The sequence below is a fragment of the Protopterus annectens genome, chromosome 3.part1 (genome assembly GCF_019279795.1).
Source record: "Protopterus annectens isolate FY-2018-M chromosome 3.part1, PAN1.0, whole genome shotgun sequence".
Lineage (NCBI taxonomy): Eukaryota > Metazoa > Chordata > Ceratodontiformes > Protopteridae > Protopterus > Protopterus annectens.
This window is the reverse complement of record NC_056732.1, coordinates 1,451,904,347-1,451,928,433: the sequence shown is the minus strand read 5'-3', so window position 1 is coordinate 1,451,928,433 and position 24,087 is coordinate 1,451,904,347. Positions and strand designations below refer to the sequence as shown.

At 43.1% G+C, this 24,087-nt stretch overlaps 1 protein-coding gene across 2 annotated transcripts in view; it reads right to left on the bottom strand.

Moving 5' to 3' along the window:
* Window positions 1-24,087, bottom strand: part of DBF4 (DBF4 zinc finger) — an 866,998-nt gene that overhangs the window by 384,382 nt on the left and 458,529 nt on the right. For both annotated transcript variants that reach the window (XM_044067525.1, XM_044067524.1), the window contains exon 6: window positions 210-279. In XM_044067525.1, the coding sequence (XP_043923460.1) occupies window positions 210-279 (70 nt within the window). The remainder of the gene's footprint in view (window positions 1-209; window positions 280-24,087) is intronic.

Sequence of the window (24,087 nt, the reverse complement as noted above, 5' to 3'; positions counted from 1 at the left end):
ACACACATTTCAGCAATGCAGATGTTGATGCTCTCCTTTTTCTACACCTGACCCATATTCTCCACTGCATTTAACATCTTATTTGACAGTTTACTCTTTATAACTATCCCATCAGAAAGTACAGAATGAACAAATCTTTCTTTGGTGAAACAATGTGCTTCAAAAAGCTGAACACAGAAATGTAAAATGGAAAAAGAATTATACCATACCATCAATGAACAATATTCGAACTCCCCAAGCAAGAGCATTTGAAAGAACGCTATTCACAGGAATTACCTCCTACATTGAAATACAAAAATATAAAGCAGAAAATTACTACAGTGTTCATTTCCAGAATAGCCTTCAAATTTTTTTTTGTTTGCAAACCTTAACAGTTTTGACATAAATGCATATACCAGTTATATCAATGTTTCTTGAAAAGCAAGGCATGCCAAATAATCAGCAACCTACAAATGTACTCCATATGCTTGAGGTTATTTATCTGACATTTGTTAACCGGGATAGTCCATCTGAGCAAAAGCCCTTTTTCAGTGGCGGCCCAGGAAGAAAAGCTCCGTGGTACAAGTAACCAAGAAAATCTACAAAACTGAAGATGAATACAGTGAAATAATTTAAAATAAAAAACAGTTAAGCAAATGTAGATAAAGCTCCACAGGACAATATAGGAAGAGGCATTATAACATTGAAGAAAAAAACAAAGCAAAGAAATATACAATAAAACATTTGAATGAATTTAAATAACACATTGGGTGATCTTCAGAGGGTAATTGTACAATACAGAGCAGTTGAGTGAGTTAGTGTAGTAGGGAAGGGAGGAATAGAAAGGATAATGATAGAGAAAGGGGTGGGTCCATGCGGGATGATTACAGAGGCAAATCTGTGTGTTACTAAGGTACCTTTTGAGAGTTTTCTTGAATTCGTGGAAGTAGGAAATGTTTATAAGGTTCATGGGGAGCTTGTTCTATGCAAGAGCAAGAAAGTAGCTGCAGAGATTGTCCAATAAATGTTTTAGGTTTGTGAATTTGTAGGACACTTGTGAGGCATTGAGGGGTCTTATAGAGGGAGACAAGTGAGGAAATGCTAGGGCAAGAAGTTGGTTAGGGAACTCTAGCCAGCTGAGTATCTGCAGAGCCTGACAGTGGTGTGATCTTGAGGGCAGATTGGCTGCAAATCTAGCAACTTTGTTGTACGTGGTTTCAAGTTTGGAAAGTAGTGAAGACTAAGTTGGTTAAAATTTGAGAGCTGTAAAATGTTGGGGAAAAGGTAAGCTTTGGCTAGTGAGACCCTGGAGTTGGGTGTGAGGAAACTTTTGTTTCTATAGAGTAAACCATGCTTTTGGTGGGTTTTCTTGATGCAGTTAAGTACATGAAGGTCAATTTTTAGTTGATCATCCACTATTACACCAAGCAGTTTAGTGTGTCATTCAGCTATGATCGTAGTGTTGAGGGAAGAAATGGTGAATGAGGATTTAAGATGGTAAAGGGATTTTGGGAGGAAGATAAGTTTTGTCTTTTTAGGGTTTAGTATGAGTTTGTTGTTAGTAAACAATGTTTCAATGAGGTTGAAAGATGTGTGTGTCAGGGTTAGTAGGTCACTGGGACGGACAGCAATAGAAATGATGGTGGAATCATCTGCGTGCTGTATGAGGGAAGACTGAGGCCAGAAAACAAGTCGCACAACTGCAAAAAATCATCTTTTGTAACAGATCACTGCAGGTTCAAAGGCCGAGTTCCCTGTGAGCCTTTATAATCTTAACTATAATCCATGCATTGGGAAAAAAGTACAGGTGGGTAAGTAAACTTACCATAACAGTAGACGTATGAATGATCACTGTTGTAGTAGCCTTAACTATGTGGGTTGTACCCTGCACAGGACATAATAGTCAGCCAGCCAGCTTCCAAAAGTTCAAGGACATCTTCAATGCATCTAAACTGCAATTCAGATCAAGCTAAGCTCAGGACAGAGTGGTCTGGGCACCACGCCCTTCAGGGATTTCATGACGACTCAGAGAAGGGGGCTAAAGCCATGAAAAGGTCAGTGCTAAGAACTAAAGCTAGAAATTCTAACCCTGGTAACAAAAGCAAACAAAATAAAATCAAATAAAAATAAAAATAAAAATGATGATGGAAGGAAGAAAGCTGCTACTGCAGTAGTGATCACTTGAATATTTACTGTTATAGTAAAGTTTACTTACACAGCTGTGTTATTGTTCATCATTTCATCACTGCTGTGGTAGTGTATGGGTGGACTACCACAGCGTTTCACAACTGATAGGATTCCAGGTGCTCCTGCAGAATGGAGCCCAAGCAAAGCCTGTTCTATACCTGGGTAAAAGGAATCTAGTTTTGCGTTCTATAAAGGCATGTATGCAATACCAAGGTGCTACTTCTAGAAAACATCTACAATACAAACTTTTCCAAAAGGGTTCTCTACTCAAGTCAGTTTTGTAAAAGGCAGGCCATGCCTACTTAATAGTGGACTTCTTTGAGAAGGTCACTAAAGCTATGGATGAGGACAAAAGAGCACATGCTGCCTACATTGACCTGGCCAAGGCATTCAATATAATACCTCAGCTGGGCATTGCAGATAAAGGTTTATGCCCAGTTTTAAAAGTTTGTCACCCTATGGATAGCCAGTTGGCTCACTGATGGGACGCAAGAAGTTAGGATAGGAGAATCCACCTTCACAGAGGCAAGTCACTAGCAAAGTTCCACAGGGTCATTGCTGGAGCCTCTCCTTTATGGCATCTAGTTCTCTGAAGTCAAGACAAATGTCGCTTCTGGCTGCCAACATATGCAGACATCTGCAAATTAGATGTGGTCACTGAATCCCCTAAAGACACAGACACCTTTCAAGAGGGCCTGAAGCAGACAAAAGTGGTACCAGAGCCATGGACTAAAACTCAATGTGATAAAATGCATAACAGTATCCTTTGGATTAAAAAAAATATAGTACCCCTTGGACAAACATCCACCCCAGGAAACTACTCCATTAATACAGCCCTCAAAGTAGAATCAATGATCAGGAATCAGGGAACCATTTGATAGTAACTGGACCTTTGATCACCATTTTTACTGTGGTGAGAAAAACATTTTATGTTGCACAACTTATAAGTGAGGGCATGGTATCCAGGTCACTATCTGTCTGTGCTCTGCTCTCATAAGACCAATCATTAATTAGCAGACAGTCTCAAAAGTCCTATCTCTGTACTCTGTCTTCTATAGACTGCTGTGCAGTGATCTAGGATTCACCTACAAGACATTCTCAGTCATCACAATGATGGATTTTTCGCACATCCAAATAACAAATAGTATTAGAAATGCACTTTAAGGACCTACACTACTTCTGCAACAAAAGAAAATTTTTGAAGGGACAGGTATGTGTCAAAGATTACCCCTTCGCTGGAACAGGCTTTGCATGTGTGTGAAGCAATGGCCACCCCTATTCCTATACAAATTTTACTTGGACTATTTGATGAGAAATCAGAAAATTAGCCTTGGTTTAGCACCTTTGCACCTAATGGACAGGGGAAGCTTGTGAACACTTGATGTTTGCAAGCTTTGCTGTATCCAGGACTGTTTTGTAAGTTTGAGCCCCCCAGACCTTACTGTGTTGGAGGAAAGCCTTTTAGATCATCAGTGGGAGTAGTAAGCACTAGGTAGCCTATCTACCACAAGAGGAGTGGTTTCTGGTCCAGAAATTGTAGTTTAGTGGCCGTTTGGGCATTTTTTCCATCCCTTTCAACTTTCTGGATTAAAAGCCAGTGTTTGTGCACTGTGCAGCAGCACTCAGCTGAGGTAAACTATTATCGGTGCCAGAAAGTTAGCTCTTTAAATTTTCCTTAGAACGAGCTTGTTCTTTTACTTCTTGCACTTCAATTAGTGTAATTGGCTAGCACTTTAACAGGCTTTTGTAGCATTTATTGTAGTACACTTAGGTGCTATCAGCACTAGCTGTTCCTATGGAGTAACAGCACCAGTACTTATTAGTTATGACCACCCCTCCTGGTATGATTGTAGGGCAATTTCCTGCTAACATGGTGCACTTGGGCATTCTGAGACAAGTGTGGCAACGGTAATACACACAGACAACCCTCTCCTCCTACCTCCCAACACTCATTCCTGTGACAGATGCAATTATATCACCAAAACGGAAGCAGTGCATGCTCCAACCAAGACCGGACTAGCTGTTCAAGAGGAGATGGTCAACACCTGCAACTCACTACATAGAACACACAGCCCTCCAAAACACCAACTATCACAACCCACACAGAAACACAAACCATTCACCCACCTTCGCGGAGGCTCTCAATAAAAAATTTACCCAAAGAGAGACCCCCCCCCCCGAAACAGAAAAGCACCCTACCACCACAACACAACACCAACCCCAGGACATACAGCTCACCACAGGAGACTCAATTGTGTGGCACACTGATGTCCCATTCGCCAAGTTGAACAAGGAGTAAGTGACAAGTCAGTCATCTATCAGGTGCCAGGATCTGCCACATAACATATGCACTCAGGTCACTACACAAGTATCAACACGACTCAAATCATTGTCCATGTGGGTGTGAATGACCCGAGATGTACCCCCCTGGACTACATGAAAAGAGATGTGATGGAACTTTCGGATTTTGTGTCCCAGGCACATATGACCCTAGCCCTGAGCAGTATTCTACAGTCACCCAGAATAACACCACAGTACGAGCAGAAATGGATTGACTTCAACAACTGGCCAAGTTTCTGGTGTCTTTCTAAAGGGAGCCGGTATCTGTCTGCCTCGGACGACATGATCGACAGAACTCTATGCTTTGCCCAAGATGGCCTGCATCTGTCACCCCTGGGATTCCGGGTACTGGCTAAGGCTCTTGCCACTCCTATAGTGCCTTTTTTAGACAGTGTTCTAAAGACCAAAATTCCACCATAACCGCTACAAACAAATGCAATCCGAGGGTCATGCGGCTCAATGTTAGAAGTATAAATCTCAAGATGCACTCGCTCAAAGCTCTCCTCAAAATGGAGAAAGTAAACATCTGTGCTGTAATGAAGAAAGTACAGTTTTGTATCTACCATAAATGTAGATGTCCGATAGGTATGCATCTGCAGTCATCACATACGAGTTGTCCTGCCTCAGGCAGCCCTTCGGTCGGCCGGATTCCAAAGTCTGGGTCCGGCGTCGGCTGATGTCGCCCTTTCCCCGATGTCAGAGCGCCTGGGGTATAAAAGAGCCAGCCGACGCCATCTTCCTCAGTTTTTCTTGCCCCAGATGCCAGGTGCCCTCTAAGGAAGGCTAAATTTGGAGAAATGCAAAATATTCCAAACATGCACAGTAATAAAAAAACAATACACCATAACAGATAACCCCAGCTAGCTATAAGAGGGAGTATTACCCAAGAAATACCACAGAGGGGAAGGAGGGAGGGAAAACCTGACTGCAGATGCATACCTATCGGACATCTACATTTATGGTAGGTACAAAACTGTACTATGTCCTTCAAGGATGCATCTACAGTCATCACATATGGGTAGAATACCATAGCCAATCTGGGGGTGGAGGATCTATGTATAGGATGGTGTAGCTAAAATGCCCTGCAGGACTGCCGTAGCAAAGCCTGCTATGGATCTGGAATATAAAGGTAAATTGTAATGCTTGGAAAATGTATGCACGGAGCTCCATGTAGCAGCTTCTAAAATGTCCTTGGTAGCCACCCCTCTTAAGAAGGCTGTGGAGGTGGCTGTGGCTCTCGTGGAATGAGGTCTAATGTTAGCTGGCAGAGTTTTTCCATGAAAGGAGCAACAAAAACTAATGCAATTCCCTATCCATTTTGAGATTGTCCGTTTGGAAATTGCTTTTCCTTGTGCACTAGCAGCATATGCTACCAACAGCTGGTCAGCTTTTCTGTAACTTTTAGTTCTGTCCAAGTAGTAGCGCAAATGTCTGTGTATGTCCAGGGTGTGCAGAAGTTTCTCCCCTTTGTTTTGTGGATTCGGAAAGAAGGTAGGCAAATGAATAGCTTGGTGTAATGAGACCCTGGATACCACCTTTGGCATAAATGTAGGATTGGTTCTCAATGAGACTCTGTCCTGATGAAAAATAGTAAATGGCTGTACTGCCATGAGGGCCTGTAACTCAGATACTCTTCTTGCTGAGGTTATGGCTAGAAGGAAGGCAGTCTTCCAAGACAAGAACTGTAGCTCTGCAGATGCTGCTGGTTCAAAGGGAGGCAGTGTTAGTTTTTCCAACACGAAGTTAAGGTCCCAAGTAGGCAGTGGTGGTGTCCTTGGAGGCTTGATGTTTTTAATCCTTCTTAGAAACTGCCTTAGGAGAGGATGTGAGAAGACAGGTGGATCAGTATTGTACTCTGCTGAAATTGCTGAAGCATGAATTTTAATGGAAGAGTAAGACAGACCATTGTGGAACATTTCTGCCAAGTATTCCAGGATACGTGCCATGTTCATCACTGTCACATCTAGGCCCTTTGTGGTGTTCCAAATGAGAAATCCTTTCCATTTTGCTGAATATGCCTTTCTTGTGGAAGGCCAGCGAGCTTCCATGATAATATCCTTCACTCTCTGGGATAGCCTATCCTGAGGAGGAATCGAGGTATTTTCCAGGCTGTTAGTTGCAAGGTTTTCAGGTTGGAATGCAGAGTTTTGTAATTGTGCTGTGTCAGGAGCAGTGGCCATTGAGGAAGAGGCCATGGTTTCGTGCGTGACATGCTCTTTAACAGTGGGTACCAGTGCTGTCTTGGCCAGTCCGGAGCTATCAGAATCACTTTTGGCTACTCTGTCCTGATCTTCAGTAAGACCTTGGTCATTAATGGGAGAGGTGGAAATGCATACACTGTTAGAGTTCTCCAGCTGAAAGAGAGGGCGTCCACTTTCCATGCTTGTGGGTGGTATGTCCTTGAGCAGAATTTCTTCAGCTGATGATTGTGGGGGGAGGCAAAAAGATCTATGTCCGGCCTCCCCCATGATTGTGTTATCTGTAGAAAGATGTCTGGGTGCAGCATCCATTCGTGTGCATCCATGATATTTCTGCTTAAGCTGTCCGCCAGTATATTGTCTTTCCCTGGCACAAATTGAGATTGCAGCTCTATGTTGAGTTTCAAGGAAAGTTCCCATAGATTCATTGCCAGTCTGCAAAGAGGATATGAATGGGTGCCTCCTTGCTTATGTACCACATAACTGTGGTGTTGTCTGTCCTTATTAGTAGGTGGCCTTGATGCAGAAAAGGTTTGAAGGCTTCGACTGCATGCATCACTGCCAGAAGTTCCTTGTAGTTTATGTGCATGCGTAGCTCTTTTTGTGACCATAGACCTTGAATGCATCTGCCCTCCATGTGCGCTCCCCATCCGTGGTCTGAAGCGTCCATTGTAATGGTTTGGCTGGCTAATGGTTTGCTGAAGGGCAGACCCCTGTTTGACTGGCTTGCTTGAGCCCACCACAAAAATTCCCTTTGAAGGCATGGGATGAGTGGTATCAAAGTTTCCAAGCTGTGACTGTGCTGAGACCATAAACTCCTTGGGTACCATTGTAGTTTCCTCATATGCAGCCTTGCTTGTGGAATCAGAAGGATGCAAGAAGCCATGTAACCCAGGGCCTGCAGGATTTTCCTTGCAGTCAGCTGAGTTTTTCTTGTCAGACTTTTGAAGTAATCTGGTAGTTGACTTTGTTTTTCTTCTGTGAGGAAAGCCATTTGGGTGGTTGTATCTAGATTCGCACCCAGAAAGGTTATTCTTTGGGATGGAACAAGTCTTGATTTGTGAAAGTTGACTGTATATCCCAGGGCCTGAAGTAGGTGAATGGCGTAATTCAAATGTTTTACCAAAGTTTGTTGGCTGTCCGCTTGTATAAGGCAGTCGTCCAGATATGGGATGGGTATATTTGAATCCCCTGAAGTCTGCAGTGAGCAATTACTGATGCTAGGCATTTCGTGAATACTCTGGACGCAGTAGATAAGCCAAAGGGCAATGCTGAGAATTGATAATGCTCTGAACCTGCAAGAAATCTGAGGTGTATTCTGCAACTTTGTCTGATAGGGACATGCAGGTATGCCTCCTTGAGGTCTAGAGCTACCAGCCAAGACCCCTTGCCCAGCACGGGAAGGAGCTGCTGTAGAGTCAGCATTTTGAACTTTGGTACAATGAGATAAGTATTCAGTGCGGACAAGTCGAGAATAGGCCTCCATTGTTTTTCTTTTCTTGGCACAATGAAAAGTCTGGAATAAAATCCTTGGCCTTGTTCTGAGAGAGGAACCTTTTCTATAGCTTTCATTTGCATTAAGCTGGAGATTTGTTTCAAAGCCTCTGCCCTTTGATTTGGTGGCAGGTCTGGCATGCCTTTTCTTTTTGGTAATGTGTGAAAATGGAACCTGTATCCTTTGGCTATTATTTGTAGTGTCCATTTGTCCCTTGTAATACTGTGCCAATTTTCTGAGAATAAAGAAAGCTTTCCGCCCAAGGGTGCTTCCAATTGAGCCCTGGTTGGTGGTGTCAAAGTAAAGTCATTGAGCCTGTCCTTGTGCAGCAGTTGGTAGGTCCGCATTACCTCTCTGGTTGGGAGGCTGCCATTGACGCCCTCTGTAGGAGCCTCTAGCTTGCCCTCTACCTCTGGCACACCTGTTCTTGCCTCTCTGAAACCTCTCTGTGTCTGGAAAGGACCAATTTTTGGAAGGCCAATTCCTGCTGAATCTTGGTGGTTGGACTTGGAGAAAATCTTTGACAGTTTGTACAGATTTTGCCTTTTCTTCAACTTTCTTTAGGACCTCCTGAGCCATGGAGCCAAATAACTTTTGCTTTTCCAGTGGAGCATCCAGAAGCTTTGCTTTGACAGTCTGGCAGAGATTGTTCCTTCAGCCAAGCATGCCTACGTATGACTGCGCCAGTCATAGCTGACCTACATGAAGCTTCCAATGCATCATAACCACATTGCAAGAAATGGTTGCTAAACCTGTTGGGAGTTATGTACCAGATCCTGAAGTGATTTGCGATCTAGGGGTTCAGGTGAAGACAGTTTTTTATGCAATTCATCTAACAAATACTCTTGGTACTGTATCATATGAAATTGACAATTCAATGCTCTCATAGAAAGAGTAGCAGAAGTATACACTTTTTTACCCCATCTCTCTAAAGCTGTAGACTCCCTTTCAGAGGGGAGAGGATTTTTAGTAGTGGCAGCTGTAACCCCTTTAGGGCCCTGGGAAATAGTTTCTGGATCAGCAGAGTGGGCCTTGTAAAGGTGAAGATGCGAGTCCGGGACCCTGTAGTACCTATCGGGTTTGACAGGAGCCGGAGGAAGAGTATCAGGGGTTGTGCTAGACTCAGAGTACACATCATCAATGACATTTAAAACAGGAGGAATAGCCAAAGGTCTATGCTGAGGCAAATGCAAGAAGGTCCTTAACTCATTCACTCCAGAGCAGCTCAGGAAAAGCTGCCTGCTTAATTCCACCATAGGCACAACAGTGCAGCCTGAGCTCATTTTCAGAAAATCCATTTGTAATACTATACAGAAAAGAAATGCTCATAACTCTTTAACTATAAGAGCTACACTAAAAATGTAAACGCGAAAGTTGTTCAGCAGACACTGACCTTTCCAACAGTGTAAATGTTGATAGTGCATATCAAAGTCATAATTAAATATTTGGCAAGGAATGCTGATATTGTGCAACTTTTTTAATTTTTTGGAAAAGCAAAGCACAATATCTTGGTCTATGTACCATGCAGACCCATACAATTTGAATTTAATTTGTTAGTATGAATGTTAGCTTTAAAATGATACTTTAACCATAACTGTGTGACACTCCTTTCATGAGATATTCACAGAAATATGATTAGTATATTATTTCTCATAATTGATAAATAAACAAAGCATAATATCTCATCACCTGTAACAGATAGAGCCTACATATCAGTGTAGAAGTTGTGCATCTGAATGTCAGCTTCAAAATGATGCATCATTTGTGTGATTACCATGCTCCCTCGCAAAGATATGGGCATAATAATGAGAAGTATTGTAAATGTATAATTTTCATATTCGTACAAGACTAAACAAACTGTGATATCTGTATGTGTGTACAGTGCCTAGACACAGTTATTTTACCATGTTGTAAGGAGTAACACTGTCTTCAAAATGATGCATTACTTCACACAATGTGGTGCTCCCTTGCAAAGTTATTTACCAAAATATGAAAAAAATCATAATTTCCATAACCTAAGTTGGAAACAAACTTTGATATCTGCCTATGAGTACAACATACAGGTACCATTCTTTTACCATGTTAGAAATATAAATAATCTTTTCAAAATGATGTATTACTTAGCACATTCAGATGCTCCCTTGCAAAGTTATTTACCAAAATATGAAAAAAATCATAATTTTCATAACCTAAGTCCAAAACAAACTTTGATATCTGCACATGTGTCAAACATACAGGCACAATTATTTTACCATGTTAGAACCAGCAATACTGCCTTCAAAATGAGCTATTACTTGGCACATTCAGATGCTCCCTTACAAAGTTATTTACCAAAAAATGAAAAAAATCATAATTTCCATAACAGTTATTTGCCAAGCTCAGAGAAATTAATTGTACACAACACATTTCATAATACTGTTTTACTTACTATACTGGTCTGACTTGGTCATGGGTGTTTTCCATTCTTCTCATAATCATGCATGGCTCTCCTCACGCCATTGTGGAGGTTGGTCAAGAAGAACGCAATGCCCTCCTCAGTTAGGTGAATGCCATCCCTTCTGAACCAGTGAGCATCTTCCCTTCCAGTGACTCCCAGAACAGCAGAAGACAGTCTTACCTTATCTGAAAAAAAGCATGGGTGGACACTGACAAGGGTGCACAGCGAGGGCACATGTAAAGAGAAAAAGCAGGGTAAGGACCACCGCTCCACTAATATGCCAAGGACAGGCATGGGGCTCCAGATGTTGGTTATCTGCAGTGTCCCATAGCTGTGCCGGCTGCCCACTCAGACTGCTGATGCCACTATGGTCTCATGACCTCCTTCAGTGTCAGCAGTCTGCCTTACCTCTGCCTTTTCTCTTTACATGTGCACATTCAGCAATGGACCTAAGGGATGAGGGACTGAAGTAACTCACTAATTGCTGTCCTGACCTTCATACATTTACTACTCTCACCTACATACGCTGACTACACCTGAAGGCAGGGAGACTGAGTGGAGAGCTACATCAAGGCAACATGTCAAAAGACCAAGACTGACCCAGGCTGTGTCTTTTTGCATGTTTTTGCAGTACATCACAGTGGCACACCCAAGGCCATGCTTACCAAGGGCAGCAGCGCTATGGGACTGTGCTGTAGAGTCTCCAGATTCCCAAATGCCATCCCGATGGATCACAAGATCCATGCTGGCTGGGTATGCCCCCTGTGATGCACCCACCAACCTAAGAGCAGTTGGCAAAACAAAAGTGAAGAGGGACCTTTCCTGGCATTGGTGCTGAAGGGCTTGGCTGCTAACTGACATGGGGGCACAGAAAGAGCACGTGTACACTGAAAAAGCAGGTGAGGCACTCTGCTTTACTTCTGCCTTTTCCATGTCGGCAGCTGAAAAGCAACACATGCAGTATGTAGTGATAGTTTGACACATTCAACTGTTTCATTATATGTGGTTCAGTTACATTAATTCACAAAGATATGAGCTACATTAATAAAATGGATACTTATATCTGTATGTTACTTGTGAAAATACAGATATATATATATATATATATATATATATATATATATATATATATATATATAATGTCTGTGTGCATATATAGATTATATATTACATATACATATATACACACACACACATATATATATATATATATATATACATATACATATACACACACATGTATACACATACATATAGATAGATATTATATATAAAATAAGGGGTTTCAGAGGCTAGGTAGTTGAAGAATGGAGGGGGTGGATTGCAATGACTAGAAGCAGAGAAAAAAACACAATCTGCCTTGTGCATTCATCAATGTGATAACGACTTGCACTTATATAAATAACAGTGACAGCTCCTGATAGTTTTACCTGAAAAGTGATAATGACTCCGTGCTATATTGTAACTGACTTATTGCTAAGGTGATAATGACCTGCCTTTCATTACTGGAAAGGTATGCATGCTCTGACACAGGTGATAATTGCTGCACATCACCTGTTGAGTAGGTAATCATTATCTCCTTGTGCAGCTGTTATGTAATACAGTAGTTCAGTAAAATAGTATAACACTTAGCCCTTCCTCCCACACAAGTTGCACACATTACTGACAAAGGCCAGAAAAATTCCCCAAAATATAACATAGCTCCATGCAGGTAGTCAGCAAGTAATAACATGGGTAACTTCTAGGCAAAACTAAATCATTCAGAATATATGGAGCAACTGTTTATTTCTTGTGATGGTAGGAATGGACAGTCTGTTTCAAAACGGATCATTTTCAAATGAGTGCCCAAGACCATTACCTTTTGTTATAATCACAAAAAATCTATTCAAGTCAGGGTGAAGGCCCTCTCTCCAAAATGCATAGAGCAAATCTAGGTTCTGTTACAGGGTTGGATTCTAGAAAGAAAAGTTGCTTTTCTCTATACACTTCTATGCTGTTTGATAGATAAAGCTTATGAGAGATGCTATGGAAAGCAAATAAACCAGCAGTTCAAGGTATGGAATTTGGTTAGAAATGTGAATATCTGTGACAATACAAAGCAGTCACAGTTCAGCAAGCAAACTGTAAACATTTCAATATCTCCTTTCATACCTTTCAACTGTGCCTCAGTGAGCTCAGTCCTCCCTCCTAAAACTGTGGTAAGTTACACTTTAGAAAATAAAGACAGTTCACATTATCACATGTGGGAAAGTGGGTTGTGCTCTGGTGAGACCTGCATGGATTTGTATAGTGTGTCTCAAACTATGTTTGGGGTGGTTGCAAATGAAATAAGATAAATGTAGTACCTAAGACTGCATCACCAATGTGCATTTATCTCCCTTCCGCTTCCTCTCTCCCTCTCAGATTACTTCCTTCTCCAAGAACAAACAAAATTAAAAGTTATGTCCTTACCATAACGTTCCATGTGGAGTGTTCATCTCGCCTTTGTTCTTACACCTGGGTTCGGCTCCGTGTCGGCCGCTTGCAAGCTCTGCATCGAGAAGAAGCTCGAGACAACCTAATACCCACAATCCCCCTCTGCCTTTACCTCAGATCTAGTTTGCAAGCAAACCAGCAGCCAGAGAGAGAACACACTCATGCCAAAAATTTACATAAAAGCAAGAACACTTATATCTATATATATATATATATATATATATATATATATATATATATCTACATATATATACACATGTACATCATATATATACAACAACTGCAAGTGCAGAAGCAGAATATCCCAGACCAGGCACCAAATTGAACGTTCTTCCTGAGGGTGGGAGGGTGGGAATGTAAGAACAAAGGCGAGATTGAACACTCCACATGGAACGTTATGGTAAGGACATAACTTCTAAATGTGAGAGTGTTCGATCTCGCCGTTTGTTCTTACACCTGGGTAGCGTCCCTAGCTCCATGTTCCTGAGGAACTCACGGGAGAACGTTCTTGAGCACAGTGGAACCAAAGGTTGCCCTGTCCCTAGAAACCCTGTCTACTTTGTAATGAGAGATGAATGTATGTGGTTTAGACCAAGTAGCAGCTGCACAAATCGTGTCCAATGGTAGGCGAGCTGCATGAGCCAGGGATGTAGACACTGACCTTGTAGAATGTCCTTTGGGTTTGACAGATAAAGTTTGATTTTAAGAATCATAAACGTATATAATACAATCAGTTAGCCATTTGGAAAGAGTTCGTTTAGTAACTGCTACACCTTTCCTGCTGTCAGCAAAGGCTACAAAAAGTTGATCAGATTTCCTGTGATCCTTTGTTCTATCCAAGTAAAATCTAAGTTGTCTATGAACATCCAACTTGTGTAACATATACTCCAACTTATTGGAGTGATTTTTGAAAAAGGTAGGCAGTTCAATGGATTGATTAATGTTATTAATAGAGCAAACTTTGGGGAGAAAAGATGGATTAGTGCGAAGAGATACTCTGTCAGAGTGAAAGATCAGATAAGGGTGTTTAATGGAAAGAGCCTGAAGCTCAGACACTCGCCTAGCGGATGTAATGGCTACCAAAAAGAGGGTCTTCCACGACAAATACTTCAATGGACAAGAGGAGGCTGGCTCAAATGGAGGTAACATCAATTTAGATAGTAAAAGATTTAGATTCCAAGGAGATGTAGGAGTTCTAACTGGTGGTCTAATATGGAAAGATCCTTTTAAAAAGGCCTTACAAAGTCTGCGAGCCATAATAGGTGCCCCACATTCTTCCACATGAAAGTTGGAAATGGCAGCCAATTGCAAGCTCCTTGGTGGAACAATTCTGTTAAAAACTCCAAGATCTTGCTTAAAGGAGCTATAACAGGGTCCAAATGCTGTGTATTTGCCCAGAACACAAAAACGCTTCCATTTACTAGTGTAGGTCTTTGTAGTGGAAGCTTTATGAGAAGCCACTAGTATATTCTGAAATGCAGGTGAGAGAAGATCAGACCTGGCTAAGTAGGGAAGCGGAGCAGCCAAGCTGCTAGATGGAGTGACAATAGCGAGGGGTGGGGAGCCCCTGACGAGTGGGTCAGTAGATCTGGCTCCGGGTCCAGGATCCAGGGTCCCCGAATGCGGTGTGCCAGAAGAAAGGGAAACCAAATCTGACGAGGCCAGAATGGGGCAATGAGGATAATCGTCCTTTGCAGGTTGTTGGCTTTCTGCAGAAACTTTGCAATCAGGGGAAAAGGTGGAAAAGCGTACAGGAGACCCGGGGGCCAATCGTGAACCAGTGCGTCCCTGGGGACTTCCCCTGGAGGGGGTAATAGGGCAAAGTAGCTCCTGCATTTGGCGTTCATTGGAGACGCAAAAAGATCGCAGGAAGGCTGGCCCCACTTGAAAAATCTTCGCAACTGATTGTTTGAGGACCACTCGTGAGGCAACAGGATTGCTCTGCTCAGCCTGTCGGCTATGACGTTGGATGACCCCGGGATATGCGTTGCAATCAGAAAGCAACCCGTGGACTCCGCCCATTGCCAGATTCTCATGGCCTCTCTGCATAGCTGATAAGATTTGGTTCCCCCTTGTTTGTTTATGTACCAGACTACAGACATGTTGTCTGTCTGAACTGCAATAGTCCCTAGAGGAAGAAGGGGAGCAAAGTGTTGCAACGCTAGAAACACTGCCCTCAACTCTAGAACATTGATGTGCAGATTGTACTCTAAATTGGTCCATTCGCCTTGGACTGTCTGTCCCTGAAAGATGCCCCCCCACCCTATCAGGGAAGCGTCCGTGGTCACCGTAGCTGTCGGCGTGGGTAGCACAAATGGTCTTCCGCTGGAAAGGTTGCAAGTCTGAAGCCACCAGGCTAGGTGTGATTTGCATGTGTTTGTGATCAGAATTTCGTGTGTCAGAGGTAGTTGTTGGAACGACCATTGTGCAAACAGTAGCCATTGTAGAACTCTCATGTGCAGTCTTCCCAATGGTATCGCAATGAGAGAAGCTGCCATGAGACCCAAAACCTTCAGAACCAGTTTTGCTGGGGATTTTCTGGATGACAGAAGAGATATGTGGCTTTGTAGTGAGGCTATCCTTTCTGGAGGAAGCCTTAGAATTAAATGATGCGTATCCAATTCCGCTCCTATGAATAAGATATGCTGTGATGGCTGTAGTAAAGATTTTTCGAAATTTACGGAAATTCCGAGGTGAACACAAAGTTGTAGAGTGTAATCCCTGGCCTGCATCAGTTGACACCGGGTGGTGGCAGAAAGGAGCCAGTCGTCCAGATACGGAAACACCTGGAATCCTATGCGTCTCAGATGAGACGCTACCACTGCCATGCATTTGGTGAAAACCCTGGGGGCTGAGGTCAGACCAAAGGGCAGGGCTCGAAACTGATAGTGACTGGCTCCCAGCCGGAAGCGCAAATGATCTCTGGACGCCCTGGCCATTTTGATGTGGTAGTATGCGTCCTTCAGATCTATGGAGCACATCCAGTCGTCCTTCTGTAAGAATGGAAGGATCGATTGAAGCGTGACCATTCAGAACTTTTCTTTCTTGACGAAGGTATTGAGGTTGCTTAGGTCCAGAATCAGCCTCCAGTCCCCTGTCTTTGGAACTAAAAAGAACCTTGAGTAAGTTCCGAATCCTCTTTGGTCCGCTGGGACTGGTTGGATGACTCTTTTTCTAGCAGCTTTGAGATTTCTATAGCTGCTGGGTCTCGCAGATGGGGCGGCACATCTGGGAGTCTTCTTTGGAATGGGGGTGGATAGGAAGGGTATTCTGTAACCTCTGGTAACCACGCTTTTTACCCAGTTGTCTGTTGTAAGATTTTGTCAGGCCTGAGGGTATAAAGCTAAGCGACCCCCGACTGCCTCCAGAGCAGGACAGTCGGGCCTCCTCTCAGGAGTGCTGGAAAGGTTTTCCAGGGGGGTATCCCTGTCACCTTGGTTTTGTGGACCCCTCTGCCGCCAGGGGCGTCTTCCACCTCTGCCCCTCCTCTGCCTCTAGAGGGGCATCACCCTGTGTGCCTGGGAAAGAACCTTGGGGTTTTCAAACCACATTTTCCCACCGTTGCCCTTTGGGGTACGGTCTGGATGGGGTGGAAAACGGACTCCGACAGCAGACAGAGTCTTTCCCTCCTGCTCACACCGGGTAAGGGTCTCCTTTACTTTGGGGCCAAAGAGAGTGGCACCGTCAAATGGGGCGTTAGTAAAGGAAGACTTGAAGGCTTCCGCAAATGAACATAAGCGCATCCAGGATTGTCTACGAAGAGCAATCGCTGAAGCTGCTGCCCTACTCGATCCTTCTGCTGCGTATGAGATCAGCCTCATGGACGAGTTTACAATGGATGTAAGGGTATTGAGTTGTGCTGTAACTTTCTCCGAGACAGCAGCATCTGTAGTACCCTGGAGGGTATCTCCCAACTCTTTGATTAGATCCTCTGTAGTCGGTGAAGTGGGTCAAATAGTTCAGGGATCGCAGAAAAAGCCGCTGAACTAAAAATGCGCTTCCCGTACCTGTCCATGGTCCTAGAATCTTTGTTAGGGGGATGGACAGATGAGGAAGATTCTGACATCTCCTTTTTCGTGGCCGCTGCCACCACCATAGCGTCCACTGGAACTCCTTTTGTCAGATAAGCCTTGTCCTGGGGTGCAGTAATATACTTATTAGGCTTTCTAGGGACTGGCTCCACCGTATCAGGAGTCTCCCACGCCCTTCGAGCAATCAGCTCCATTAACTCATCGAAGGGCGGAGTGACCCAGGAGGAGGAAGGGCGAGCACCAAATGCCTTCAGCAAGACCGACTCGTCCTCAGAAGGGGTGAGGGACTGACAATCACCTCTCTGCTTTAGGATCTCCAAGATGTCAGAAAAAGAGACATCTTCTGAGGGTGACTTTGGGGACCCTTCTGACTCATCCAAGTCAGTATCTGATGTCAAAGATTCTTGTGGAGAATCTAAGTGTCTCCTCTTACACAATCTTTTCCTAGGGACTTCTTCGGGGGGGAGCATCCGAAGAAGCCTCCGAGGAAGAGGGGGCACCCTCCAGGGGTGGCTGAGACACAGGTGCTCGACGCTTAGCTGTAGCCGTGGGTGCAGAGGAGGATAACGGACCTTTATGGGGAGGAGAAGCTGTTTCTGCTGATGTGGTTGTCTGAGTAGACAACACCTTCCTCATGAGATCGAAAGCCCCCGGGTCCCGAGTCGAGGTATCTCCCGGTTCCGAAGAAATGGGAAGAATCCCCGAAACAGGCCCCGAAGGCATCGACCCCGAGGACGGAACCGAGTCGATCCGAGCCGAGGCCCCGAGAGGGAGCGTCGGAACCGAAACATCGGTCCGACTCTCGGTCCCGGAACCCAGGATGGATCTTCAGCTCCGAGACTCCGGTACCGGATCCGACGGAGTCGACCGAGAAAAGGACGGTTCTGGCACCGAGGGCTCCACAATCAGCAGCTCAGGATCTTCCGGCTCCGAAGACTGGACAAGTCTCGGAGGAGGAACAGATGGAGACAGTGGAAGGCCTTCAAGTCTCGACACCAATTGAGAGGAGACCGAGATGAGTTTGGATAAGGCCGTATTCTCCATTAACTTCTGCACCACGCGGTCTACATCGGTATCAGAAAGGGGTCTGGAAGAACGGGTCGAAGGAATCGAAGATGGAGCCGACCTCAACAGTGTCGGGGGAGGGAGCTCCGTCAACGGTTCCAAGACTCGAGGCTCGGAAACTGACAACAGTTGAACACTCGGCCCCGAAGTCTGTGGAACCGGTGATCTAACTTTTACTGAAGAGCTCGGAGCCGATGACCTGGGCTCCGACGTCTTCGATTCCTTCGAGGATTTGGATGCCTGGTCTGAAGCATCTAGAGCCTCTTGAAAAGTAGGTTTTAACAAACCCCTATCCATGAGTTTCCTGCGCCTATCTGTCATGACCCTCCCACTGAAAGAATGACAAATAGAGCAGTCTTCTTGCAGATGGAGAGGGCCAAGACAGTAGACGCAGGAACTATGATTGTCAGTAACTGACATCTTTTGCCCACATTGGCAACGCTTGAATCCAGATTTAGCCTTCTCAGACATCTTAAACTTAATATGGTAGAAAGTGAGAAGTCAAGTCCAGAAGTAAAGTCCAATCCGGTGAAATTGTCGAATCAAGTAAAAGAAAAAATGTCTATCCGGTAGTCAGTCCAGTAAGGAGTGGTAGGCCCCGAGGGAAACTCTAATAAGTTTAGAATAAACTTAAACGGAACCGAGAATTCCTCAACCGTACCACACACACACACACACACACACACACTTAGTCACTAAACAAACTTTTTAGAATAAAATTATTCTGAAATAACAAGAAAAAAATCTTAATCTTAGCTTTAGGTGCTCGAGCTCGACCCAGTGATGCGAACGCTGCAGCGGCAAACTAGATCTGAGGTAAAGGCAGAGGGGGATTGTGGGTATTAGGTTGTCTCGAGCTTCTTCTCGATGCAGAGCTTGCAAGCGGCAGACACGGAGCCGAGGATCGGCTCCGAACCCAGGTGTAAGAACAAACGGCGAGATCGAACACTCTCACATGAGGAGAAATAACAGATCAATATAGCCTTTAGTCATTTAATTGAATCTTAAAATTTTTTGCACTGCATGCATCTAAGCTTTACTTCTGATCTTCGTATCTAAAGATATGATAAATGTATTATAACTGCACCAGGAGTTTAAGTTCTGCTCACTCAGATCAGCAACACTAGAAGTCACAATAGAAGTCACAATACTTTTAGGTGAGCTGGCTTTCTCTAAATTCAGGTAAAAAAATCTATTAAAAAAAGATTAAAAAAGATGCCCTGGTAAGATACTAACCAGCAACCAGGATGCTCTGACTTTATTCACATTTCAGGGAGTCTAGAAATGAGCGTGTTTCTCTTGCAGCACAGAGTAGACTCATGTCCAGTATAAATGCATAATTGTTTTCAATCATGACATGAAGCAATACGTCTAAGAAGTACAGTTAATCACGAACTTACTAACACCCTAGCCCAAAGGTTCCTGGAATTCATAAATTCAAATGCAATGGAACAGCTAGTCACCTCTCCAAAAAAAGGGGAGATATTATAGTAGACCTGATCATCACAAACATGGGGACAAAGTGCTCCACACCGGAGGTATACCCCTCACTAGTGAGATCGGACCACAAACTAATCACCCTGGATATACACATCCCACCTCCACCACCAACACAAAAGACTACAGTGAAAAACTTCTCAAAAGCTGACTTTACACTTCTTATAACTGAGATGGTATCCTTTAATCCCACTGGGCCAGTGGAAACCACATCCCACAATGCAGAATCCTTCACAAATGCTTTCTACGTACATCTCCAAGAATGCATGGATCATGCAATCCCAAATAAAACCAAGACCCTCTCCACCAAGGGAAGGCGTCCTGTCTGGTGGACCCCAGCCATAAACAAATTGTACAACAAAAGGAAACTACTGCACTACAGAGCAAAATCCCATAAAGAGAAGGCATCTCTGATCAGCACTAGTAGAAAGCTACGTTCTCTCATAAAAAACATCCAAGGCCAACTTTGAGAGAAAATCGCTATGGACACTAAAGATAACCACAAGGCCTTCTTCAGCTATGTTAGTAACCTGGGCGGAAACCCTCAGATATGCTCAGAGTTAGTTCACAATGACAAAAAATATTGCCAACATTCTGGCAGACAGGTTCAGTGCAAATTTCTCCCCTCCCTCACCACCAAAAGAAGAAATACTTATCCCAGCTGAATGTAACCTCCCTGTCATCTCAGATGTCCAGGTGAGAACCGCCCTCAGTAAAGCTAAAAAGACAGCATCAATGGGACCTGACGGTATCCCAGGTTGCGTGCTACATGAACTCCAAGAGGAGCTAAACCCGCACATAAAAATGCTATTTAACTACTACATACTACATACTACTATATGCCTTACTACAGGATATGTACCTGAGCACTGGCGTACAGCAACAGTAGTCCCACTCCACAAAGGAGGCACCTCTACAGACCCTGGTAACTACCGAACCATAAGCTTAACCAGCCTGGTCTGCAAAGCTATGGAAAGAATCATTATGGAACTCAAACAGAGACATTGGGGACTTAGACACTTGCTCCCACCCAGTCCAGCTTTGTAAAAGGCAGATCCTGCCTTTTGAACCTGGTTGACAGTCACTAGAGCCATTGAAGAGGGCAAAGCAGGCCATACAGCCTACCTGGACTTGGCTAAAGCTGGCCACAATACCCCACTCTGGCATCATAGACAAGCTCAACAGCTGGGCACTTGTGTGCACACAACAGCTATACAGTTACTATAACATGATTACTCAAGCAGTAGTAGCATGGCACAAAGTAGTAACAATTACAGTTAAAAAGTTGCACTGTAAACATCAAAACCATGTCACAGTATCTAGTACATGTCAAAACCATTCCAGTTGAGCTTCCTCTATAATATTCCCTCTTTATAAATATAAATAAACCATTTCTTTTACATGCTGTCATAAACGTGCTTAAACCCTAAATTACAACATGAGCTAACAGCAGAGTGCTTCCAGATTACCACAAAGTGAATGGGTGTCATACATATATTGATATACACACATGTGCACAGACATATATATATATATATATATATATACACATATATATATATATATATATATATATATATATATACACACACACACACACACACACACACACACACACACACATATATGTATATACACATACATATATACACATATTACATACCAGTGCACCAAAACCTTAAACTGACTTTACAACCCAACATATTTCATTGGACTAGATTCAAAAATCTACCAAAAGGACTTCACACCACATTCCTTCCTTCTCCATAGCTAGCAACCAAGTGAATGAAACAGCATGCCAACAGGCCTGTGCATGTAGTCATTCAGTTCAGGTGGCAATTGAGGAATTGTGCTAGCAAATGAGAATTTGTTTTTTAGACCTTTCCTGCCTTCATGGTGACATTCATGGGTTTCACGTTTAATGTATGACAGTGGGGCGTATGAATACTAGACTACAAGATGGTTTTAATCATACAAACTGCAACTGAAGCAGCACCAAGAAGCAGAAATGAAAGGAAGGTGGGCCACTTACAGCCATGTTTATATTACTTTGACAATTCATTTGGAAAGAAAGATACACAAGATGTCTTGTTCAGTGGATTACAATAGGCTGCTGGACTAGCAGGTTAGTGAAAATAACATACACTGTCAATCTGGGTAACTTTTGGTTCGCAAGTAGCTATTAGGCAATGAATTATCAAGCTATTAACAGCTTAGCCAGAACACTCAACATCAGAAATTAATCTCCTGCCTCATGGAAGAACCAGGACTTGTATAAGAGCACAGTGGATCTATGAGATTTGGACTTTCGATCCATGAAGACCGTAACAGAGATCACCACTGAATCTACAGGAAACAGAATACAGACAAAGGGTGGCCAGTCTGTACACATAGCTAAGGGATGTGAGGCCTGTGACTTCTTTGGTATGGAACCCTCTGCAGTCTTTAAAAGCTGAGTGATATTTCTATAAATATGTACTAAATGAGGCAATATATTCACTAATGGGGTATATAAGCAAAGGGTACTTGGACATAAAGCTGCTTTGGCTCTGGAAAAGATGCTCTTGGTTACTTGTTGGATCATACAGATAAACTATATTATAACTACAGTGAAGATAGTATGCTCAAAGGAAAGGCAGTCATCTCAAGGGTGTCTAGATCTCCAATGACAGTACCATTTTAATGGGTGCATCATCTATGTATTACAATAAATAATTTATTTTAGCAAAGTGGACTATACTATATTTTTGGCATTTAGGCAATTGCTTTGCACCAATTGCTTGCATAGCTCAACTCTGGAGTACCTTCATGTTGGCAGGTGCTCAAATAACAATCCCTAATTTACAATCATCAGTGAATTTTTCTAACTACAGACCTGGGACACCAACTTTTAGATTAAAGAAATAATGCCAAACAGGAGAAGACCCAACATTGAACCTTGACGGACACTACTTGTGACATTCACACAATGAATGTAACACCATAACTTTACTGACATGCTTTCTGTCCACTCATCCATTTGCTATTCATCTTACTGCATATATTGGCTTATATGTATGTTCACCCATTTTTCCGCGATGCCCACACGATGGACAATAGTGAATGCCTAGGCCACATCCAAGTACACTATGCATGCACAACCGCCTTCATCTGCACAAGTTACCCTTTCAAAGTTTACAAGCTTATGAAAGCAGAATCTGTCTTAGACAAAGTCAAGCTGATGCAGCGGATTAATACAACGTGGGACAGGTGGTAACACTAACAGAGACTGCGGATAGTATCCAACACGCCACATGCTACAACGAGACGAAATCACAAGTACTTTATTTTTCGCCAGGGTGAGCAATACATAAAACTCACTCAGCTCTGCTTTCGGCATTTGCATTTAACTAAGTTCATTTTTTACCAGACTTCATTACCAAAATATTATGCTCTAAACATTTCACAGCAGACCTCTAGCTGCATCACTTTCTGTAAACGGATTCTCTGATTTGTAACTTATCTCTAATGGCGACAATACTCACTAGCCATTTGTGTGCGATGCCGATTAAACACAAGCTATATGGGGGGGGGGGGGGGTTTCATCGCGACATACTCTTTGCCATCCTACCAAGAAGTGACAGACTCACAAGATAAGCAATTCAGTTCTGACCCGGACATTTCTTGGTACCAACATACTTGTCACGCATGCAAAATAACCCAGCTACTGGGCTATATCACGTTTAATGATAGAAAATGTATGCGCCTTTCACTCACCAAAGACCCCCCACCCAAAGCAATCCATTCTCACCACGGCTATATTAACCGATGTCATCTAACATACGTAAAGATAAGAATTAACTCTCCATTCTGTAAAACTTACTCGCCATGATACAACTTGAAACTAGCCCTTCCACAACAAAGATTTTTACCATCCCACACTCAAGTAGCACAGCCTTCTCCACCACACAAGAAAAACAGCTAAGTCTAATTGAGCAGATTAGCTGCGATAAATCATCTCATACCTGTCAAACACGAGAAACAACTCCTCAATATGAACCAAACTTCCGCTTCTAATCTAGATAAGCGTCTTACAGACAGACTAGTATGATACAGACTAGTATAAATGATGGAACAGTTCTGAATGAAGTTAATCCACAAAAGCCATCACTCCAAGTAATGAAATTGGTTAAATATAGAAAGAATTCCACTAAAGAGTATAAATGAAAACACATTTATTGCAGTAAAATACAAAAGTAAGCTTACCGGAAGACACAAAAAAAAGAGCCAAGCTGACAGGGAACCGACAGTACTGCGAGCAGAGAAATCTTCGAATGCTAGTAAGAAAAAAAAAGAGGATCCAGCGGCAGGTGAAATCTCCAAATCTTTGGAAAAATAAAAGAA